The sequence below is a fragment of the Heptranchias perlo genome, chromosome 3, assembly GCF_035084215.1.
Source record: "Heptranchias perlo isolate sHepPer1 chromosome 3, sHepPer1.hap1, whole genome shotgun sequence".
Lineage (NCBI taxonomy): Eukaryota > Metazoa > Chordata > Chondrichthyes > Hexanchiformes > Hexanchidae > Heptranchias > Heptranchias perlo.
The window spans coordinates 111,863,446-111,888,666 of NC_090327.1; the positions used below are offsets into that span (position 1 = coordinate 111,863,446).

Genomic DNA, 25,221 nt, shown 5'->3' on the forward strand with positions numbered 1-25,221 from the left:
TCATGAGGAAGACACACCGTCACTCGATCTTACACTCGCAGCCACCAGCTCAGAGGCTGACACTGCGCGTACCTTAGAGGCTAGGATAGAGGAGGGATCTGCACGTGGTGAGACACTGAGCACAAGTGCGCAGGAGCCAGGGCGAGGGGAAAGGATACCGCAGGTGCCAGCTTGCCAGAGGGCGAGGTCGCTCACTAGTTCTGCTGCAGAGGAGTCCGATGAGGACTTCGATGGCCCAGGCTACAGAAGAAGGCTGATGGGTGTACACAACCAAATGCTTGGTGCACTGGAAAGCCTGCCAGAAAGCCTGCGCACAATGTTACAGAGCATGGAGGAATCCAGCTCATGTGCTAAAAGTACTGCAAGCCCAGCCAGACCACTCCATGTGGAGTATTGAAACTTTAGCCAAGTATAGGAAACCTCCAAAAACACGTAGAATTGCACCAGCAGCCAGAAGAAATAATCCAGCAACTAACCTGTAAGTACTTCATGATCCCTTTAAATAGCGCTGGTGGGAGGGCGGGCGGGGGGGGGTCCTTCATGCCGTTTAACATTGTGTTCAACTGTGCGAGGTTAAGACAGGGAGCTGGCTGGAGTGTGGAGTTACAAAATAGCAGCGGTGCCTAGAGAGGAGGGGCGGGAAACTTGCATTTAGATAATACACTTTTAGGCTCTTCCTCTGTCTCTGAGCACTTTTGGTGTTTGTGTCTGTATTGGATGGCATAACAAAATGGTGCATTCAGAAGCAACTGTATCAACGAATAGATGTCCTATGAATTTGACCATGGATACCATTACCACCAATACACCCATGTGTCCATCAGAGGAAGAGAAGTTACTTGGGATATAACTTTCACCTTCCTCCCTAGCCCCCCCCCCCCCCCCCGCCACCCCCCACCGCCGCACCACAGTGGTAACTTGATGGAGCAGATCGCCCGCCCAATGTAGAACCTGTCCGATTTTCATGGTACTAATTTCAATGGGAACAAATCGGGCAGGTTTTGCAATGAGCCGGCAATCCACTCTGTCAGATTATCACCCAGGTAGTGAAGGTAAAAATTAACCCCTTGATCTCTTAATCAGCTGGAATATTGTGTTCAATTCTGGGCACCACATTTTAGGAAGAATTTTTCAGAGTGCAGAAGAGATTTACTAGAATGGTACCAGAGATGAGGGACTTCAGTAATGTGAAGATTGGAGAAGCTGGGGTTGTTCTCCTTAGAACAGAGAAGGTTAAGGGGAGATTTGTTAGAGGTGTTCAAAATCACGAATGGTTTTAGTAGAGTAAATAAGGAGAAACAGTTTCCAGTGGCAGAAAAGTCAGTAACCAGAGGACACAGATTTAAGGTGATTGGCAAAAGAGCCAGAAGACGAGGAAACATTTTTTTATGCAGCGAGTTGTAGCGATCTGGAATGCACTGCCTGGAAGCAGATTTAATAGTAACTTTCAAAAGGGAATTGGATAAATACTTGAAGGGAAAAAAATTACAGGGCTATGGGGAAAGAGCAGGGAAATGGGACTAATTGGATAGCTCTTTCAAAAAGCAGGCACAGGCATGATGGGCCGAATGGCCTCCTCTTGTCTGTACTTACTATGATAAAAGGTTATAAATAAATTTATGACCATGATACTTACAAGATTGAAATTCTTCATTTGTTAAGAGATTTTCAATTTTGAGGGCCAGTTTTGGTGAGAGGTTGTGTTTTTTTTATTCATTCCTGGAATGTGGGCGTCGCTGACAAGGCCAGCATTTATTGCCCATCCCTAATTGCCTGTGAGAAGGTGGTGGTGAGCCGCCTTCTTGAACTGCTGCAGTCCGTGTGGTGAAGGTTCTCCCACAGTGCTGTTAGGACGGGAGTTCCAGGATTTTGACCCAGCGACGATGAAGGAACGGCGATATATTTCCAAGTCGGGATGGTGTGTGACTTGGAGGGGAACGTGCAGGTGGTGTTGTTCCCATGCATCTGCTGACCTTGTCCTTCTAGGTAGTCGAGGTCGCGGGTATGGGAGGTGCTGTCGAAGAAGCCTTGGCGAATTGCTGCAGTGCATCATGTCGGTGGTAGACACTACAGCCACGGTACGCCGGTAGTAGAGGGAGTGAATGTTTAGGGTAGTGGATGGGGTGCCAATCAAGCGGGCTGCTTTGTCATGGATGATGTCGAGCTTTTTGAATGTTGTTGGAGATGCACTCATCCAGGCAAGTGGAGAGTATTCCATCACATTCCTGACCTGTGCCTTGTAGATGGTGGAAAGGCTTTGGGGAGTCAGGAGGTGAGTCACTCGCCGCAGAATACCCAGCCTCTGACCTGCTCCTGTATCCACTGTATTTATGTGGCTGATCCAGTTAAGTTTCTGGTCAATGGTGACCCCCAGGATGTTGATGGTGGGGGAATCGGCGACAGTAATGCCGTTGAATGTTAAGGGGAGGTGGTTAGACTCTCTCTTGTTGGAGATGGTCATTGCCTGGCACTTGTCTGGCGCAAATGTTACTTGCCACTTATCAGCCCAAGCCTGGGTGTTGTCCAGGTCTTGCTGCACGCGGGCACGGACTGCTTCATTATCTGAGGGGTTGTGAATGGAACTGAACACTGTGCAATCATCAGCAAACATCCCCACTTCTGACCTTATGATGGAGGGAAGGTCATTGATAAAGCAGCTGAAGATGGTTGGGCCTAGGACACTGCCCTGAGTAACTCCTGCAGTGATGTCCTGGGGCTGAGATGATTGGCCTCCAACAACCACTACCATTTTCCTTTGTGCTAGGTATGATTCCGGCCACTGGAGAGTTTCCCCGATTCCCATTGACTTCAATTTTACCAGGGCTCCTTGGTGCCACACTCGGTCAAATGCTCCTTGATGTCAAGGGCAGTCACTCTCACCTCACCTCTGGAATTCATCTCTATTTGTCCATATTTGGACCAAGGCTGTAATGAGGTCTGGAGCCAAGTGTTCCTGGCGGAACCCAAACTGAGCATCGGTGAGCAGGTTATTGGTGAGTAAGTGCCACTTGATAGCACTTTCGACGACAACTTCCATCACTTTGCTGATGATTGAGAGTAGACTGATGGGGTGGTAATTGGCCGGATTGGATTTGTCCTGCTTTTTGTAGACAGGACACACCTGGGCAATTTTCCACTTTGTCGGGTAGATGCCAGTGTTGTAGCTGTACTGGAACAGCTTGGCTAGAGACGCGGCTAGTTCTGGAGCACAAGGTCTTCAGCACTACAGCCGGGATGTTGTCGGGGCCCATAGCCTTTGTTGTATCCAGTGCACTCAGCCGTTTCTTGATATCACGTGGAGTAAATTGATTTGGCTGAAGAATGGCGTCTGGTGGGGCTCTCGGGAGGAGACCGAGATGAATCATCGGCACTTCTGGCTTCAGCCTTATCTTTTGCAATCACGTGCTGGGCTCTGCCATCATTGAGGATGGGGATGTTCACGGAGCCTCATCTTCCCGTTAGTTGTTTAATTGTCCACCATCATTCACGACTGCATGTGGCAGGATTGCGGAGTTTTGATCTGATCCGTTGGTTGTGGAATCGCTTAGCTCTGTTTATAGCATGTTGCTTCCGCTGTTTAGCATGCATGTAGTCCTGAGTTGTAGCTTCACCAGGTTGGCACCTCATTTTTAGGTATGCCTGTGCTGCTTCTGGCATGCTCTTCTACGCTCCTCAATGAACCAGGGTTGATCCCCTGGCTTGTTGGCAATGGTAGAGTGAAGGATATGCCAGACCATGAGGTTACAGATTGTGCTGGAATACAATTCTGCTGCTGCTGATGGCCCACATCGCCTCATGTTTGCCCAGTTTTGAGCTGCTAGATCTGTTCTGAATCTATCCCATTTATCACGGTGGTAGTGCCACACAACACGTTGGACTATGTTGCATGGGTAAATGCTTGGCATGGTGTGGTACTAAGCTACACCAACTTGGAAGATCCTAGGTTCAATTTCTAGTCGCTGCTGTGTTGGCTTATTTCAGTTAGAGAAGCATTGAGGATGTTACATTTGCTCCCAGTTCCCTAGGAAGAGGGAAGGGAAAATAAAATCGACTAGTGGTCCCTGTTGGAAGTGGGAATGTGTGGAGGTCAAGTTTAGTTTGTTTACATTATCATATTTTTGACATTGATAATACACTAATCCAGCTCTTTATGTGCAATGCACTCTGAGATTCAGATGAAGCATGAGAAGTGTATATTGATTAATTTTAGTACATTAAGATTAATTGTGCTACGTCAAACTATCTTCAGGAGTTGTTCATTCAAACATCCCGTAGTATTTGAAAATAATGGACATTTCTGTTATACTGGAAGAGCAAAGTTCTATTTTTGCTGGAAAACAGATGTTTCAGCCAATCAAATCACATTTTACTCTGCAGTATTCATTTTAACCATTGGACAAACAAGTCGGAAATGTGGTCTTAAAATCTGGGCAGTTACATTTTGTGACACTGTTCTGATTGCTTCAGGAATGTGTGTTTTTCCCACGGCCCACATCCCAGGCATAATTGCAATCTAATGCTTGATTTAAATGCTGTATCAATATGTTATATCGAAGCTACTTGCTCTGCATCTGATTATAGTATTAAGTATGAATTGATTCAGGAGCAGTGTCATGTCACTCTTGTACAGCAAAGATGTTCTTTGTAGAATAAACACGCATGTTCTTTTAGTACACATTGAAACAGAGACGCTAAGTTTCACAATGCATGTTTTCATCATCCATTTGTGATCACCAGACGTTACACTGAGCATTTCTGAATTGATTTCATGTGACTCATCCAGTTGGATCAACCTTCATGACCTCTATTACCAGAAAAGGGTTCTGATGGTGTATAGGAACAAAATATAATTATTTTAAATTTGATACCTAACGCTTTGTCTACATCTAACCAGATGTGTTTGACTTTTTAAAAAGTGTGCAACTAAATATAGTGGTTTAGAATTAAAACCTGTGCAATCAAAATGTGGAACAGTTTTAAAACCTATGATGACTGCAATGCACCCTCCATGGGCAATTGGTCTGCTAACGTGCACTGTCCAGACTTTTATATGAAGAATGGTTAATCAGGCAAAGTTGTGAAGTGCTGCTTGTGGCTCTGGAACTGCACCCCAACATGAGTCATCTTCTGATAAAAAAAAGGCAAAGGGAAAAAAATAGAAGAAAAAAACATGCTACAGGGGACCTATTTATTTCATGTGAGGAAGACCTTCATAAGTTATGCGTTGCAGAATGAATTGGGTATTCTACTGTTCACTATTATGTATCTTTATTTAGCACTTAGCATCCAAATTGAACTTAAACCTTAATTGAAATTATCTGTTTTGCAACAATATTAATTAAAGAGCAAGTAATGAGTGAAATTAATTTCATCTGTGCATTACGGCTTTTAAAGCTTCCAGATTTGGTTTGCACGATGGTTTAGAATTAAAACCCAGGTTCAGTTACAGATTTATTTTAGGTCAAACACATCTGATTAGACATAGACATTTTAACCTAACCCACCTGTTGGGAAGCTAACGAGATCGGGTGCAACGCTGTTTTTGCACTTTGCCCGATTTTACTCTCCATTGAAGTCAATGGAGAGTAATATTGGGCAGGGTGTAAAGCCGACGTTCCACAGGTGGAAAAAGGAAGAAAAAAATTCGGCAGGACCTCTGCATCCCTGGAATTGCCGAGTTTTCCCCATGCAACTGCGCTCCCCCTCACCCTCCCTGTAAATATCAGTGTCTTTGTTTCAATGCGTACGAAAAGAACATGCATGTATACTCTGCAGGGAACATTTTGCTGTACAAGCACGAGAGTGACATGACACTGCTCCTGAATCAATCCATACTTAAATGAATACTGCAGTGTAAAATGTGCCTTCATTGGCTGAAGCATCTGTTTTCCAGCAAAAGTAGAACTTTGCTCTTCCAGTATAACAGAACTGTCCATTGTTTTGAAATACTAAGAGATGTTTGAAATAAAGACGTCTGAAAACAGTTTCATGTAGCACAATTGATTTTATTGTGTTAAAATTAATCAATATACACTTGTCATCCTTCACCTGAATCTCACAGCACATTGCATAGAGCTGGATTAGTGTATTATCAATGTCAAAAATATGATAATGTAAACAAACTAAGCTAAGTATCAAATTTCATAATTTAAACATCTCCCACTTGCTTATGTTTGAGTTATGCGCGGAAATATAACCCAATTTATGTCTAGCTATAGTCTTGAATCTAATGCACACCTGTCATGTCACACCTTTCAGGGGTGCCATACCTGAAAGTGTCACATTCAGGATGTCACACATCCATAGGCTGAAAATCAGTGATTGGCTGTAATAAGGACTTATCTGTTAGGTGACCAAATATCCAACTGACTAAATATGAATGAATCAAAAGCAATCCAATTCATTAAACACGAATGAGGAAAAATTATCAGCAGAAAACCAAGCAATCAAATCGCTCAATGTTGTTTTCAAAATAACCAACTCCAAAGTGGGAAATTGCAGAAAGTTAATAATCAAATCACTGTAAAAATTTTGTGAAGTTCGTTTGTCACTATCTTGAAATTTTGCTGCCATTGGAAAGTTACAGGCAAAATGAACACTTAGAGCATAAAAGTTCATTAAGAATGAAACAATTCTGAATAAATTGCTTATTCGTACTCATAAAATTGTTGTAAATCAGTGGAAACATTTTCCCGTGGCAGAAGCCTGAGTATTTGGCGAGAGTTTCAACTATTGTGTTTGGCTTTGCTAACTTCTTTCTGTGTAAATGCCGAGGTTCCTCCTGATTGGCTATAGTCCATATCAATCATGGCAAGCTGCTTCCCTATTCATTTTGGCTTTCGAATGTAGCTAACTAACCTTCCCTTCTGAGTTTATGAACACAGCCACCAAACTGGGAGGGGGTGCAAAACACACCCTGATTCATTTTTTATGATCATCAGCCAGATTAGCTATTCAAAAAGAATCAAAATGTAAACCATGAATTTTGACTTTGTTTTCAAGTAAATAAATATATCAAAGGAGTGCCAATTAATGTAGCCATCTGTTAATTTAAAGTGCAGGAGACAACTTACTCCCACTCCCCCAGTTTTTACTCCCAATGTGTGGATCCAAATTTAGATGTCTGAGGGTCCAGGAAGAAGAGGATGCAGGGAGCTTTTCCTTATTATGTACGTTATAAGCACAATAGATTCCATGAGAAGTTCAAGACTGATCAAAGGAGGATATTGCAAACCAGGCCTGTAATTTCCTGATAGGCACTGGTATCTATTGAAATCCAATCCATAATCAAGAGGGGACTGCTTTGACTGAAGATAAAGTCTACACTCATAGGGATGGTAATCTTGCATCAGAATAATTAGTCAAAGACCTTAGCTGATTTAGTTGTATTCAGTACCAGTGTTAGCAAATTTCATACTTACATAGGACCCTGTACTTTAGAAGCCTCGCAAATGGTGCTGAAGGAAATAGTTTATGTTCCCAATGAATGAATGTCCTCTCCCTAGGCATGCAAGTCTGCTGAAAATGTCTCTTGGCTAGCACATCTTTTGACAATCATTTCTGTACAGTACAATCACTACTTCCAATCGATTTCCCTATCTGGCCTATACCTTGGAAGAGTGCTTCATTGAAGGTCGTACTCAAGGGTTCTTTATGCCTAGGGGGACTGAGCTTAAGTATTGTTCTCATCAGCATCACCGTCCACCAGATAATGAATCTTCACTGCTAATTAGTCACAACAACTTGCATTTATATAGCGCCTTTAACGTAGTAAAACGTCCCAAGGCGCCTCACAGGAAGATCCATGATATTCAATGATGATCTTGAAGTTAGGCTAAAAAAATGAAAGTTTAGGAGAAAAATTGAGTTTTCTGAAACCTGTAAAAAAAAATTGGAATGAAGAACTAATATACAACGTAACTCAGACATTCAAGGCAGTTTCTAATAGCCAATATTGCAGTTAACAGAAAAACCAGGAACATCTCTAGAATGAAGACGGTAAATTCTATGAACTGCGCTCCTGGAGTGGTGCCTTATTTCTTTGGAGTGGAGATCGAATAATTAGGCATGGGAGTCAGAGTGGCTGTTGTGTGGCATGTGTAAAACAAAGATTGTATCTTGCAAAATGTACTCTACACTATAAATTGGGAAATTTACACCTGATTAAGTTTTTGCATGAGGGAGCTTAAGGACAATTTTTTTTACATCTGACATGTGCATGCAGATATTATTGAAAGGACAAACATTCAAGTGGGCTTTATTTTCAGAACAAATGAGGAAATGTGAAATATGCAAAAATAAAGTTTATTGTAGTTAAGTTTACCAGATGAACTATGTGGGGAAGTGTCACTAAGTGTACATGAAGTTTTTAAAAGGGACAATGGATGAGTTTCACCTTTTTGGAAAGGGATTAACCTATTTGTATGTGGAGTTTAACTAATAGAAGAGAATGTGATTTACAAAGTCATAGCATATGTACGATATTTTGACCTGTGTTGACTTATGCCTATTTGTGTGTTACCTCAGGAATGCACATTCACCAAGTTGCGCACAGACAGTGCTCTCAGAGTACTGTTCATTGGCTCCCTTCGTCTGAAATGCAAAACTGCCTGCTGTCAACGCTGGTACTTTACATTTAATGGGGCTGAGTGCAATGGTCCACTGCCAATTGAAGCCATCGTCTATCTTGATCAAGGAAGCCCAGAATTCAACTCTACCATTAATATCCATCGCACATCTTCAGGTTTGTTTTGAAACAGACTTATGGTTTAGTAGCTGCTGGTTTATTTTTTCAGTAAAAATATGCATGTGTAAAAATCTGTTACACCAAACATTACAAAATTCAATCCCTGTGCTCTGCTGATTTCAGTTGGGGCGCTAGCAGAGTCCCAACAGTTTTGCTGTCGCTGGGCTAGGGAGTGAGGAAAAACCATCAGGGCCTAGAAATTGGATCGCTCAGCTTCTGTTTTTCAGGTGAAAACGGACACAGACGGGTCCAATATGGCCTATGGACGCTCATTCACTGCGCTGGACACCATATTGGTTAGGGTACCCTGTTGTATTCAAGGTGCATGCCTGAAACAGGCATTAGGCCCATTGCCTATGCAAATTGGAAGCCTAACACCTATTTCAGGCCTCTTCCCGAAATTAGTTGGCGCCTGAGCCGTGTTTGCTGCGGTCAGTTCTCTCAGGCGCACAGCAGCCAAACCTGTGGTCTTTAAAAGGACCGCTGGAGGCTACCACCAAAAAGCTAAGTAAACCATTTTATACTTACCTGAATGTGGAGCCAGGAGTGCTTCTTCTCCCAGACTCAAAGTTGCTCCAGTGCCAGCCGATCTCCATCTTCTTCACGACTGGCACACTGCCTCTTGGGGTGGGACTGGAGCCCCCAGCACGTGTCCTGATGATGCAAGAGGACAAACTTTGCACGATCCTCTTGCATCATCAATTACAGTGCAGCGGTTCTTGCTCATCAATTTCTAGGCCCAGGTTTCTTACTCCTGAATTTCTAGGCCCAGGTTTCTTACTCTTGGCCAATATCCACTGACAGCTTAATAGAAAAAGTCTAAGAATGTGGAAGTCAGAATCAGGCTTGGCTGAAATACACTTCTCCCCTCCCCTGCCAATAAATATCACGTGGACAATTGTTGTCTCACTGAATCATGAAGAATGGCAACTTGGATGAGGCTCCAGTTGTCTTCCTACATCTGTGGAGCCACCTCCCAGCAAGAGTGATTAGTTTCAGCAGTGAGTAGAAAATTGAATAGGGAAAAAGCATTTAAAACTAAAATTTAAAAAGGAAAATTGTCATACGTGTGAGTATGTGTGTGGGAGGCAGGGGGAGAAGAGAATTAGGGAAAGAATTCTGCAAAAATTTAGTGGGAAATCTTAGCGTGGTTTATAATCTAATGCTTTTCTTCACAATGGAACTGGGCATATACTGCAGCTTTGTTTTAAAATAATCTTTAAGTTAGTTATGTTTGTTCTTGCACCGTTCTAACAAATTTCTATTCCATTTTTCACCAGTGGAAGGGCTGTGTGAAGGAATCAATGCTGGACTAGTGGATGTTACAGTCTGGGTTGGGTTATGCTCAGATGGCTACCCACAAGGTGATGCTTCTACTGGCTGGAACTCAGTATCACGGATGATTATCGAGGAGCTGCCAAAATAGCTTTGCTTCTACAAGCTGAAAACTATCAAGAGCCAGTCTGCTCTTTCAGAAACAGATTGATGGAAAATTATCAACTTCATAAAAATAAACTTAAAACATGTTTCACACATAGGTTTCTAATTAAAACTATTGGTAATTTTAAATTCCCCACAGTGAAACTAAAAAAAAACAAAAATCACTTTACCAAATGGGAAAGTCAAATTTAATGCAGTTGTACTTCTGTACCTGAACTTTCAAGTAATACCATCAAAATAATTTTTAGTGTGGAAATATGAATTAAATTTAGATTGTATGAGAGTAGTTTTGACTTTGGTTGATAGTATAAAACAGGTGATAGCAATTCAACCATCCGTTATACATCTCTCCTGATTTTCATGAAAATGTATGACGGGCAGCTGAATCGATATCGTCTGTTTTACACTAGCATCCAAAGTCAAAATTACCCCTATATCTTTTGCTACTCTTTTGGTTTAATTTGAACAAAGTGTACCTTTTGGACTAATTTTTTAAAAAGTATTGTACTCCTTAGCATTAGAAAATTGCAAAGTTGGCATGATTTGCATATTTTTAGAACATTTGTAGAATACTGGATATTCATGATTTTAAATAAAAAGCAACCTGGATAGCACAAGTTTACTGTAAGACTAGAAGAAATTAGTGTTTTGAAATCCAGCCTGGATATACTAACTTCAGTAGACTAACTAGAGGTTAGATGACAAAATGTAGTAGTAAATGCAAGTAGTGCTGATTTGAATGTTCAGATTTATTCTACCTGAATCTGTTCCTACATCTTAAATATTTGTGTATGATTCAAAAGAATTTTCACTTGTGCTAATGTGGAGAAATGTCCATCTCCAACCAACAGTGACACTTAATTTCTTTGTTTGCAATCAGCTGAGATCAGCAACTGAAACAAATATTCAGGTAGACACACGGGAAAAAGCCTCAATGTAGGAACTGTCAAAATCATAATGTGGGAGTTGAACACCACTAATAACTGATTGAAGACGACCATCAAGGTCATCACTTTATCCAAACTCTTCAGTTAAGTTCTTTTGTGATGTAGATTAAATTAGACAGTCCTTAGAAATTAACACTTTTATTCAGTTCTACCATCTGGAGCAAGGCTCATTAATATCTAGATTTAGCGGCACCATGATAGTACATTCACATGTAGGCTTATAAACTTTCCCAGCGCACAATACATAAACTTTTCCGATTGAACCGTAATTAACTTAATAAATTACATTTTAAATAATATAATCCCCATTAATTAACAATGCATTATTTTACCAAATGTATTTTATTACAAAAGATCATTGCGAAAATATAAAACATAAAACTATTGTTTTTATATATTCAGTTTGACATTACTTGCTAAATGTTAACTGTTATTTGCTGATTATAGAGTCAAGAAATTAAATCCGTTGAAATTTCAGGCATTGTCTCCATTTTACCCTGGAAACAACGCCTGACCCTCAGAAGTTTAACTTCGAGTTCATAACCATATCTGCAAACGTTACAGATTTATAAACTGAAATAAATAATATTTTAACAGCAGTACTTAAAATACTACTGTAACAGCTGGGGGTGCTGCAAGTGGTTTTTAGCGACCATTTGATGTTCTCCTCATACCGTGTGTATTTCTTTTGTAAAATGGTATGCCTCTGTGATTAAAATTCTGACAACAGGCCAAAGTTCAGGATTGTCGGAAACCAAATAAAAATTGAGACACATTTTCATATACCAGAAATGTAATGCAACATGCAGGAGTCACTTTAAGCACATTTGGAACAATTCCTTTGTAAAATCCATGAACCCCTTCATTCCTGAAAAAGAAAATGACAATTTTCAATTTTTGAATTATACATTACTAAAATGTAAGCCTTCCATTTACTTACAAGTTATTATTTTAGCCACAATACAAAAACAACAGAAAACCTGATTTAACAGCGAGGGAGTTCCCTTTATGGTTGAAGGCTATCATCAGGCACTCCAAATTACTTACATTTACTGATCATAACCTCAAGATGGCCTGAAGTGCTTCACAACCAATTAAAAACTTTCTGAATTGCAATCACTGGCAAAAGTAGTTGTCGATTTGCAGAGCCAGGTCCCACATACAGCAAACAATATGATCAATTAATCTGATGTTGGTTAAAGGAGAAAAATTGGCCAGGATACCAGGAGAACTCCCTGCTCATCTTCATATAATAACATAACAGCTATAACATCCAATGGAACTACCAGAACAGGCAGATGGGGCCTCAGTTTAACGTCTCATCTGAAAGATAGCAACTCCGATCATGCAGCATTCCCTCAGGGCACCTAGATTTACACCTGGAATTTCTGCGGGTGTTCTTCCAATCTCCTGCTGTGACTTTGGCAGATTGTTGAAAACAACTTTTTATGCCATTTCTCCATCAATCTTCTGCCACATTTAGAGGAAGAAATTGGGGAACCCTTGCAGAAATTGTACCTGTACATTCTCCGGTCCTGGAGTGGTGCTTGAGTCTACAACCGTTTGATTCAGAGGCGACCAATTAAGCCAAGCTGAAACACTGGGAGTAAAGACGACATATCACCATGATAAAAAACTAGATATGTTCATCTAGGTCAGTATGCCTGCACACCAAACAAAGCTTGCCTCATGACCAGCAACTACAGAAACACCAAAAGGCCCCTTTGGTTGGCTGAACACAAACAACAACTTGCACTTATATAGCATCTTTAACATAGATAAATGTTCCAAGGCGCTTCACAGAAGTGTAAGCAGACAAATATTGAGCCAAGCCAAAGAAGGAGATGTGACCAAAAGATTGGTCAAATAGGTGAGTTTTAAGGAAGGCCTTAAAAGAGGAGAGGGTGTTTGAAAAGTGGAGGTGTTTAGGGAGATGGTTCCAGAGCACAGGGCCTAGACATTTGATTAAAAAAATGGATCGATAGGAAAAGGAAAAGCAAATGTAAACAATTTGCTCACGATACATCAGTATACGCATCTTCCACTGGTAAATGCTTTATATATAGCTTAACAATTTTAAATTTCAGACGTTGCAATTATAATTTTAAATATAATGTAATGAAAAATAAATCCAAGTTTTATTCAATCTTTATGATCTTACCTCCACGTTCTCCATACGGCATTCGTTACTCCAGAGTACTGGGTATGCTGATCCTGCAGCCGAGCACGAATTACTTGGTATGGATAGGTTGCTGATACAGCAAATACTTTAGACAATGCTGCCATTGTTATGTATTCTAAGGAATTCTGAGGCAGACAAGAGAAGAAAAACAAAATAAAACTAAGATTTTACAATTATTATGAAAACACAAACAGGCCTGTGATTGAGCTGTAATATGTTTACATTCTTTCAGTTAATACCACATTTTCAAATTACTCAGAGGATTCCTTCACTAGGGCAATATGTAGTGTTTCAGGTTTTTAGTTTTCTTCAAACCAATCAACAGAATGGATTTTACAAATTCGAGCTTTGTGTATCAGGAGCAGATATCAAAATTCCGGTGCAGATCAGATGTCAGTGGTCAGAAAATTTTGTGGATCTTCTGACCTGTGTCCAAATTGCTATTATGCACTCCAAGCAGACGAAGCTTAGTTACAATACAAAAACAAGAGAAAAGCTGATTTAACAGCCAGTACTTACCTTTACATCTTTACAGTTGAATGCTAGTCAGGCAATCTAAACTACGTAAAAAAAACCTTGCATTTACAGTCTCCACCACTCAAACCGATTCACGCTTAGCACGGGCAGCCGCCTATATCGGGTAAATGGTACTTACCATTTCCATTACCATAGGAGTCAATTACAAAGACTATCAATTGGGCCATGTAGTGTCCATTTTTTTTTAGGCACCACGAGGCCTCTTAAGGTCCCAAAATGGCATCTGGAATGCACGCACACGCTTCTAGCATGACATGCAACGGATGCCATCTTGGTAAAGGCATTTGCTCATGCGCAGATAACAAACGGCCGGTACCATGCAAAGTAAAGAGATTATGCGTTAGATCTGTGTGCAATGCTGATTTAGAGGGATAGATACCATTTTGGCATTCAACACTCCAGCCAACGCACTGTCTTAACCACAAACAGCTGAACATGTCGTAGACGGCCTGGAGGACCCTCCACCAGCGCTATTTAAAGGGACCATGCAGGATTTACAGGTTAGTTGCTGGATTAGTGCTTCTGGCTGCTGATGCAGCCAGAAGCACTGTTTTTGGAGGCCTCCTATACTTGAATACTAGGACTAGGGATCATGGCCTACAATTTAGAGCCAGGGCTTGCAGGGGTGAAGTTAGGAAATGCTTCTACACGCAAAGGGTGGTAGAAGTTTGGAATGTTCTGCTGTAAACGACAGTTGATGCTAGCTCAATTATTAATTTTAAATCTGAGATTGATAGATTTTTGTTAACCACGGGTATTAAGGAATATGGGCCTAAGGCAGGTTTATGGAGTTAGGTCACAGACCAACCACAATCTCAGTGAATGGCAGAACAGGCTCGAGGGGCTAAATGTCGCTGCCACTTGCTGCCTCCAGTTACGCACTACCTTCTCCTGCAAGAAAGCAGGACGTGTGTCGGTGAGTGTCCTGCAGGATGTTTGGGTGATGTGCCTGTCATGGTTGAATAGCTGTCAGGGTGTGTGACCTTTGAGTTGTGGGTGTGCAGCTTGCAACAGTGGTAATGCGTGAGGGTGAGAGGAAGCATCTGATTGGAAGAGTTGAGTACTGATCAAAAGAGTTTGTTGGTAGGTGTGTGATGGGGAGTGTAGTGCGTGGAGCAGTGAATGTGGCTAGTAGTGCAGTGGTAGGAGATGCCACTTGACAGTTGACCTCACTCATCTTGACCACTCGTATCAAAGCATTGAATCTCTTCCTGCACTGCATCCATATTCGTGGTACTATGTGCTTGGCATTGACTTCGTCCCCTACTGTCTCTTGAGCATATGTCTGGAGGGCCGCTTGCCCTCCCTATGCATATAGGATGCCCCTCGTTCTGTCCACTTCTTGCACCAAGGCCTCTAGTGCATCAACAGAGAACCTTGATGCACGCTCTCTCGCAGGCCGGGTACAAACTCAGATCGGCAAGGTCTGGCATGCAGATTGGAGGATGTGGGATTTAGTAGTGCGCAACCTTTATTCAATGTTTTCACATAACTCATCAGTTTGTAAACATAAGGACGGGACCCTCTTCTGTGTTTTACATGTACGATGTCTGATCTCCGTTTAGACTCCATGCAGAACCGCATCTTATATTTTGCACATAAGAGGTGCAGGATGCCTTTAAATGGTGCGAAGCACCCACGCGATATCAGGCAGCCCCTGCTGGTGAGAAGTCACTGAACAATGCAGCTAGGCCTGGCATCAGGTAAATGAGCAGGCAGCATGAGTCTCCGCGCCTGGATTCGGAGGTTATCGAATTTAACCCCCATAATGTATTAAGTGCGTCGACCATTTTGGGCAGGTCAATAAGAACTCACCCATTTAAAAGTCTGTGCTGATTTCAGCCAAAGTTTGGTCTTCAAGCAGTTTCAATCAGCAGTTCACACTTTGTTATTCCCCTGTATTATCCTGACCGATTTAAACGGCTGAGCTGATTTCGGCCAAAGTCGGGTATTCAAGCAGTTTCAATCACCTGTTCAAATCAGCTGAGTAAATAATGAGTAACTGTTTCCAGTGGCAGAAGAATCAGTAACCAGAGGACACAGATTTAAAGTAATTGACAAAAGAACCAGAGGCGACAAGAGGAAAATTTATTTTACGCAACGAGTTATGATCTGGAATGCACTGCCTGAAAGGGTGGTGGAAGCAGATTCAATAGTAACTTTCGAAAGGGAATTAGACAAATAGTTGAAGGGGAAAAATTTGCAGGGCTATGGGGAAAGAGCAGTGGAGTGGGACTAATTGGATAGCTATTTCAAAGAGCCGGCACAGGCACAATGGGCCGAATGGCCTCCTTCTGTGCTGTGTCATTCCACCATTCAAGCAGTTTCAATCAGCTGTTCACAGCTCATTATTCCCCTGTATTGTAGTAACTGATTTGAGACTGTGCTGATTTCATCCAAAGTTGGATCTTCAAACAGTTTCAATCAGCTGTTCACACCTCTAACTTCTTCCAGTTCTGACGCAAGATCATCGACCTGAAATGTTAACTCTGTTTCTTTTTCCACAGATGCTGCCTGACATGCTAAGTATTTCCAGCATTTTCTGTTTTTATTTCCGATTTCCAGCATCCGCAGTATTTTGCTTTTGATTTGATCCCCTGTATTGTACTGACCGAATTAAAATGATTTCAGACAGGGTCAACAGTTTCAATCAGCTGTTTGCACCTAGTTAAAGTGCGATTACCCGTTAAAGTGCGATTCTGGATGCAACTGCGAACAAGCAGGAGACGCAGTTGCTAAATGGAGATAGCCTGTTTTTTAAAAATGATGTTGTTTACTTACCTTTTTGGTTTGACTGTCCACCGTGTATGGCGGACAAATCACGTTAATACCAATGCGCCTGCTACACATGGTGGGGATTGTACATAGTGTCTGGACGTATCCTGAAAATGGCCTGAAGTACTTCACAACCAATTAATAACTTTCTGAATTGCAATCACTGTTATGGAGGCAAACTAAGTTGCCACTTTGGAGAGCAAGGTCCCACAAACAGCAAATGAGATGAAATATCGGTCAATCTGATGTTCATTGAAGGAAGAATCACAGTGCAATGTTGCATAGATGATGTTTAGAACAGAATATTCCATTTTTGAGAAAGATCACTGTTACTGAGTTGTCGATGCTTCCTTCATATCTAATAAACGTACAGGTCATCAACAAGAATCATCATAAAGTCAATAGATCCTTTGAGATGTTTTTGGTGTCACTGTTAATTATATGATAGCCTTTGCCATGTCTTATATGTCACTTCTCTGGACATGAATTACTACACAAGATTAAGATGGGAAGTGAAGTAGTCCGATCTGAAACTAGAGTCCTAAATCTAAACAAAGGAAACTACGAAGGTATAAGGAGTGAGTTGGCTATGACAGATTGGGGAGCTTCATTAAAAGGCATGACGGTGGATACGCAATGGCTAACATTTAAAGAACGAATGCATGAATTGCAATAGTTATACATTCCTTTCTGGCGAAAAAACACGAAAGGAAAAGCGGCCCAACCATGGCCAACAAAAGAAATTAAGGTGAGTATTAAATCCAAAGAGGAGTCATATAAAGTTGCCAGAAAAAGTAGCAAGCCTGAAGATTGGGAGCAGTTTAGAAATCAGCAAAAAAAGACCAAGAGATTGATTAAGAGGAGAAAAATAGAGTATGAGAGTAAACTTGCAAGGAACATAAAAGTGGACTGTAAAAGCTTCTACAAGTATGTAAAAAGAAAAAGATTAGTGAAGACAAATGTAGGTACCTTACAGTCAGAAACAGGAGAATTTATAATGGGGAACAAGGAAATGGCAGAGCAATTATACAAATACTTTGGTTCTGTCTTCACGGAAGAGGACACAAATAACTTAGATAGTGGTTGTTGGAGGCCAATAATCTCAGCCCCAGGACATTATTGTAGGAGTTCCTCAGGGCAGTGTCCTAGGCGCAACCATCTTCAGCTGCTTCATCAATGACCTTCTCTCCATCATAAGGTCAGAAATGGGGATGTTCGCTGATGATTGCAGTGTTCAGTTCCATTCACAACCCCTCAGATAATGAAGCAGTCCGTGTCCGCATGCATCAAGACCTGGACAACATCCAGGCTTGGGCTGATAAGTGGCAAGTAACATTCGTGCCAGACAAGTGCCAGGCAATGACCATCTCCAACAAGAGAGAGTCTAACCACCTCCCCTTGACATTCAGCAGCATTAGCATCACCGAATCCCCCACCATCAACATTCTGGGGGTCACCATTGACCAGAAACTTAACTGGACTGGCCACATAAATACTGTGGCTACAAGAGCAGATCAGAGGCTGCGTATTCTGCGGCGAGTGACTCACCTCCTGACTCCCCAAAGCCTTTCCACCATCTACAAGGCACAAGTCAGTGATGGAATACGCTCCACTTGCCTGGATGAGTGCAGCTCCACCAACACTCAAGAAGCTCGACACCATCCAGGACAAAGCAGCCCATTTGATTGGCACCCCATCCACCACCTTAAACATTCACACCCTTCACCACCGGCGCACCGTGGCTGCAGTGTGTACCATTCACAGGATGCACTGCAGCAACTCGCCAAGGCTTCTTCGACAGCACCTCCCAAACCTGCGACCTCTACCACCTAGAAGGACAAGGTCAGCAGGCACATGGGAACAACACCACCTGCACTTTCCCCTCCAAGTCACACAACATCCCGACTTGGAAATATATCGCTGTTCCTTCATCGTCGCTGGGTCAAAATCCTGGAACTCCCTACCTAACAACACTGTGGGAGAACCCTCACCACATGGACTGCAGCGGTTCAAGAAGGCAGCTCACCACCACCTTCTCAAGGGCAATTAGGGATGGGCAATAAATGCTGGCATTGCCAGTGACGCCCATATTCCATGAACGAATAAAGAAAACTTCCCAGAAATGCTAGGGAACCAAGGGTCTAGTGAGAAGGGGAAATTAAAGGAAATTAGTATTAGTAAAAAAAAAGTGCTGGAGAAATTAATGGGACTGAAAGCCGATAAATCCCCAGGGCCTGATAATCTGTATCCCAGAGTACTAAAAGAGGTAGTCATGGAAATAGTGGATGCATTGGTTGTCATCTTCCAAAATTCTATAGATTATGGAACAGGTCCTGCAGATTGGAAGGTGGCAAATGTAACCCCACTATTTTACGGTTAGCCTAACATCAGTAGTAGGGAAAATGCTAGAGTCTATTATAAAGGATGTGATAACAGGACACTTAGAAAATATCAACGGGATTAGACAAAGTCAACATGGATTTACGAAAGGGAAATAGTGTTTGACAAACCTACTGGAGTTTTTTGAGGATGTAACCGATAGAATAGATAAGGGAGAACCAGTGGATGTGGTCTATTTGGATTTTCAGAAAGCCTTTGATAAAGTCCCACATAAGAGGTTAGTGTGCAAAATTAAAGCATATGGGATTGGTGGTAATATACTGGCATGGATTGAAAATTGGTTAACAGACAGGAAACAGAGAGTAGGAATAAATGGGTCTTTTTCAGGGTGGCAGGCAGTGACTAGTGGGGTACCCCAGGGATCAGTGCTTGGGCCCCAGTATTCACAATATATATCAATGATTTGGATGAGGGAACCAAATGTAATATTTCCAAATTTGCTGACAACACAAAACTAGGTGGGATTGTGAGTTGTGAGGAGGATGCAAAGAGGCTTCAAGGCAATTTAGACAAGTAGAGTGAGTGGGCAAATACATGGCAGATGCAGCATAACGTGGATAAATGTGAAGTTATTCACATTGGAAGGAAAAACAGAAAGGCAGAGCATTATTTAAATAGCGATAGATTGGGAAATGTTGATGAACAAAGGGACCTGGGTGTCCTTGTACACCAGTCACTGAAAGCAAACATGCAGGTGCAGCAAGCAGTTAGGAAGCCAAATGGTATGTTGGCCTTCATCGCAAGGGGATTTGAGTACAGGAGCAAGGATATCTTACTGCAGTTATACAGGGCCTTGGTGAGACCACACCTGGAGTATTGTGTGCAGTTTTGGTCTCCTTACCTAAGAAAGGATATACTTGCCATAGAGGGAGTGCAGCGAAGGTTCACCAGACTGATTCCTGGGATGGCAGGACTGTCGTATGAGGAGAGATTGGGTCGACTAGGCCTGTATTCGCTAGAGTTTAGAAGGATGAGAGGGGATCTCATTGAAATGTATAAAATTCTGACAGGGCTAGACAGACTGGATGCAGGGAGGATGTTTCCCCTGGCTGGGGGTTCTAGAACAAGGGGTCACTGTCTCAGGATACGGGGTATGACATTTAGGACTGAGAAGAGGAGACATTTCTTCACTCAGATGGTGGTGAACCTGTGTAACTTTCTACCACAGAAGGCTGTGGAGGCCAAGTCACTGAATATATTTAAGAAGGATTTCTAGACACAGAAGGCATCAAGGGGTATGGGGAGAGAGCGGGAATATGGTATTGAGATAGAGGATCAGCCATGATCATACTGAATGGCAGAGCAAGCTCGAAGGGCCGAATGGCTTATGTGAAAGGAGGAATTGGGCTGCTTTGGTGGGACCATGTAGAAGATACTTCAATTCAAAGGCTACCTTGTTGGTTAATTTAATTTTCTTCTGCATTTATAAGTAGCATGACTATAAGTAGTCATGTCTTCATAGTTCAAGCTTGGACTGTTCAGAATCAAACACCTGCATTCAATGCAAATGTACAAAATACAAACCCTATTAGACAGCGAGTACAAGCTGGACAGTGGTCTTTGTGAACTTTCTAGGGTGCTTTGATGAGCTCATCATCTACATGAGGATAGAATCCCTTAAGCTTCAATATGGCTGCAGCCATAATAGACACTTTATGAAAGCATCATGGGCTCGAATTTAGCAGGCCTGCGGGTTCCCAGCGGGTGGTCCTCCGGGAGCGTCGAAAACGCGGACGGCGAAATTAGTGGGTTGCCCACGCGATCGTAGCAGGCAACACACTAATCGGAATCAATTACCTGCTCCTCTGGGGTCCACGGCGCTGGCCTGCGCGTCGGTCGGGCTGCGCATGCGCAGTACGATCTGTCAGCTGGAGGCTCTCTAGTTAAAGGGGCAGTCCTCCACTGACAGATGCTGCAACCAATGGGACAAATTGCAGCATGGAGCAGCCCAGGGGGAAGGCTGCTCCCAGTTTAATGATGCCTCACCCCAGCTATCATCAGATGGGGTGAGGAGGAGGGGGAGGACACAGATCTTCCCCCCGGCGGGCGGGAGGAAGCGGCCTGCCTCTGCCACCAAGAAGGCCTGGCTCGAGGTGGCAGAGGGGGTCACCTGCGCCACCAACATATGGCCCACCTGCATACAGTGCAGGAGGCGCTGCAATGACCGCAGTAGGTCCGCCACAGTGAGAACACGAAGTCTTTCCCCTACACTCCGTCTGCCACAACACTGCCCCCACCCCAAATCTCCTTCGGCACCGCCAACACTATTCTGTCACATCACCCTTCATACCCACTCACACCCCGTCCTCATCTTACCTCCACCTACTCACCTCGCCAGTACTCACCCTGCCACTAACACGCAACCCACTCCTCATACAATCTCATTGCTCCATCCCATACTCACCCTCTCGTGCATCTCCCTCACGGCCAGCCTCACTCAACCTGCCACCACCTGTGCTGCAGCCACAGGGCATGCATCACATATGTGCAGTAGGCAGCGTAAGGCAAACGTCTCGTCAGCATGAAGGGGGTGCACAAGGGTGTCTGAGGGTTTGTCATGGGTGTTACCCATATTGAATTTCAGAGCAACAAACAGCACACATTATATTGACACCACCACTGCCATGTCTCCGCGAATCCTGTCCGTTGTGTCCAATAATGCCCGCTCCTGGGTATCACTATGAGGACCCACCACTGATGCCACCCATCGTGTTACTGCAGAGTAGGTGCAGGTGTATTTGCAGGGCTCGTCCGCGCAGACGACTGAGAGACATCGGCGGTGTAGCCGGCTGCACCCTGGAAGGATGCGGAGGAGAAGGTGTGGAGGGCAGTGGTGACTTTGCCAGCGACAGGTAAGCAGTTGGTGCTGGGGCTAGCCAGGAGCAGCTCGGCATGAAAGAGGCTGCAGATCTCCACGACTACATGTCGAGCGAATCTGCGCCTCCCTGTGCACTGCTGCTCGGAGAGGTCCGGGGAGCTGCGCCTCGGTCTGTGGACCCTGTGGCGAGGGTAGTGCCCTCTGCGACGCGTCTCTCTCTGCGGTAGCCCTCCCTCCTGCTGTGCAGGTGGGCGTGCAACAACACCGTGTTGGGGGGATCCACGTCTCTGCGGCGGACGGCGTGGACTGCGAGGCTGCTGGTGCTGGTCATGCTCTTCGTCCTCCGAGGGTGTCCACACACCACCCAACTGGCAGGTGTTGGTCTGAGGGGTTGTGCAGGGTAGGTGTGTGGTTCCTCGGACTGGGGCTGCAGTTTCGTGTCGGTCTGTCCTCTGGCTTGGCGGGGGGTGGTGGAGGGCAGGGGTTGCCCTATGTGACGCGGTGGCTTCCTGCGTGGGTGAGGGCTCTCCCCCGTGGAGCGCACCTTGGCACCTGCCACAGGCTGCAACACGCCTGGTTGGAGGGAGTCTGTTTCCCCCAGTGTGGGAAACTCACTGCCTTGAACCTAAAATCCCACACTTCCTCTTTTGACAGCTGCTTCAGCTCATTAACTGACCACAACGAGCAAGGTAAGTACTCTCAAGTGGAACCCCGCTGGCTTTAATTGCCTGCGGGATTCCCACCAGCGGGGCTTGCGCGCGCAGCCCCGCACGTCAGCACGGTACCCGGAAGTGGCCGGGATTTCGGCGCGATCCGGTCACGTGACCGGAGATCGGGATTTTCGGGGCCACCCCGCTGGTAACCCGCCGGAAACCCGACCCTAAAATCGAGCCTCATGTGTTGACTTGAGTTCAAAGAGCAACACACTACTATGGTTTTTCCCCCACGGACTTTTCTGGATCGTGGGCAAATAGCTGCAGGGAAATAAGTATTCTTGTAGTCAATCACAGCTATTCCGCAGCTTAATGTTCATCCAAAGAGTACATGAGCCATAAAGAACAGCCAATGTGATTTTAGAAACAATAGATCACATTGTGCAAAATTAATGGAATTCTTTAAGGATGCAAGTAATTTGTGGAGTTAGGCTTTTAAAGAAAACCAAGGCTCATGAAATGTAATTATCTAGCTGAACTGAAAAAGTGAAATGACAACACGAAACAGAAAGTAGTGATAAATGGAACTGCCTACAGGGCAAAAACTAAGAGTTCTGGAGAGGTCAGGTTTCTGCTGGCTGGTTACACTATTCATGAAGGAGGTTACTTATGAAAATTGCTGATAACATGAAGCTATCTATTAAGGTGACTAGCGTAAGGAAAATTAACAGCATTCAAAACGTCCTGTGTGATGAACTAAGAAGTAGCTAATAGACTTTAATGAAGATAAAGGCAAAATAATGTATACTGGAGCAGAAAATGTGATATTTGTCTACACAATGTACGGGTGTTCATTAACGAACACGGGAAAGGATTTAGGTCTGATTGTTGTTTCTACACTGAAAGCATCCGCTCAATGCACTGGAGTCATCAACAATGTTAATCAAGTACTGGGATTTATCTTGAAGGCACTTAATTAGAAACTCAAACAGTTCATTCTACTGCCGTATAACTCATTGTTAAGGCCACATTTAGAATATGAGCCCCGATTTCAACTGATTGCTAGTGGAGCTGTCAGGGCGAGCATTAAGCTTAACGACTTGAGGCCCGGCCATCTTAACTCCTGGGTCTCATTTAAATAGATGAGGACCGACTCCTGCCCGGACTCAGCATCAATGTGGTCAGGCCCTGGTAGGAGTCGTTCGAGCGCAGCAGAAGGCCGCAGTTAAGCATCCGTGCAAGCTAAGTGAGGGGGAGGAATCCAAAGCAATCGCAGGAGGCCCAAGGATTACTGTGGGGCCTGGAAGAGCACGCCTATTCCTCAGGATAAGGGGTCAGCCATTTAAGACTGAGATTAGGAGAAATTTCTTCACTCAGAGGGTTGTGAATCTTTGGAATTCTCTACCCCAGAAGGTTGTGGATACAGAGACGTTGAGTACGTTCAAGGCTAAGACAGATCGATTTTTGGACTCTGCAAAATCTATAGAGTAGTGATAATGGGGGACTTCAACAATCCAATATAGACTGGGACAGTAACAGTGTAAAGGGCAAAGAGGGGGAGGAAGTCCTGAAATGCGTTCAAGATAACTTCCAGCCCAACGAGGAAGGAAACAGTGCTGGATCTAGTTCTGCAGAATGAAGTGGGGCACGTGGAGCATGTTTCAGTGGGGGAGGATTTGGGGAACAATGATTATAATATCATTAGGTGTAGAATAGTTATGGTAAAGGACAAGGAACAATCAAATGTTAAAATACTTAACCAGAGGAGGGCTAATTCCAGAGAGTTAAAAAGGGATCTTACCCAGGTGGATTGGAATCAAAAACAGAAATTGAACAATGGGAGGCCTTCAAGGAGGAGTTGGTTCGGGTACAGAGTAGACACATCCCTACGAGGGGGAAAGGAAGGGCATCCAAAGCTAGAGCCCCCGGATGACTAAAGATATAGAGATTAAAATGAAACAGAAAAAGGAGGCTTATGACAAATGTAAGTTTCATAATACAGTAGAGAACCAAGCTGAATACAGAAAGTACAGAGGAGATCTAAAAAAGGGAATAAGAGGGGCAACGAGAGAGTATGAGAATAGATTAGTGGCTAACATAAAAGAGAACCCTAAAGTCTTTTATAAACATATAAATAGTAAAACGGTAGTCAAAGAAAGGGTGGGACCGATTAGGGACAATAAAGATCTCCTTGTGGAGGCAGAAAGCATGGCTGAGGTACTAGATGAATAGTTTGTATCCATGTTCACTAGAGAAGAGGATGCTCCCATTGTAGCAGGAAAGGAAGAGGCAATAGCGATATTGGATAGGATTAAAATAGATAAAGAGGAGGTACTTAAAAGATTGGCAGTACTCAAAGTAGAAAAGTCACCCGGTCCAGATGGGATGCATCCTCGGTTACTGAGGGAAGTAAGGGAGGCTCTGGCCACAATCTTTCAATCCTCCTTAGGTATGGGGACGATGCCGAAGAACTGGAGGATTGAAAATGTCACACCCCCGTTCAAGAAAGGGGAGAGGGATAAACCCGGCAACTACAGGAAAGTCAGCGTAACGACAGTGGTGGGGAAACTTTGAGACACAATAATTCAGGACAAAATTAATTGGCATTTGGAAAAGTATGGGCTAACAAATGAAAAACAGCACAGATTTGTTGAAGGGAAATAGGGTTTGACTAACTTCATTGAGTTCTTTGATGAAGTAATGGAGAGGGTTGATGAAGGCGG

At 43.4% G+C, this 25,221-nt stretch overlaps 2 protein-coding genes across 2 annotated transcripts in view; one reads left to right on the forward strand and one right to left on the reverse strand.

The window, feature by feature from the left end:
- LOC137307076 (collagen triple helix repeat-containing protein 1-like) overlaps nucleotides 1-10,789 on the forward strand; it is a 31,707-nt gene extending 20,918 nt beyond the window's left edge. The window contains exons 3-4 of the mRNA XM_067976413.1: nucleotides 8,527-8,743; nucleotides 10,027-10,789. Coding sequence (XP_067832514.1) covers nucleotides 8,527-8,743; nucleotides 10,027-10,172 — 363 coding nt within the window. The 3' untranslated portion in view covers nucleotides 10,173-10,789. The remainder of the gene's footprint in view (nucleotides 1-8,526; nucleotides 8,744-10,026) is intronic.
- Nucleotides 10,790-11,255: 466 nt separating this feature from the next.
- Nucleotides 11,256-25,221, reverse strand: part of LOC137319123 (solute carrier family 25 member 32-like) — a 49,944-nt gene continuing 35,978 nt past the window's right edge. Inside the window, exons 6-7 of the mRNA XM_067981475.1 lie at nucleotides 13,295-13,440; nucleotides 11,256-12,001 (exon numbers count right to left, since the gene is read on the reverse strand). Coding sequence (XP_067837576.1) covers nucleotides 11,872-12,001; nucleotides 13,295-13,440 — 276 coding nt within the window. The 3' untranslated portion in view covers nucleotides 11,256-11,871. The remainder of the gene's footprint in view (nucleotides 12,002-13,294; nucleotides 13,441-25,221) is intronic.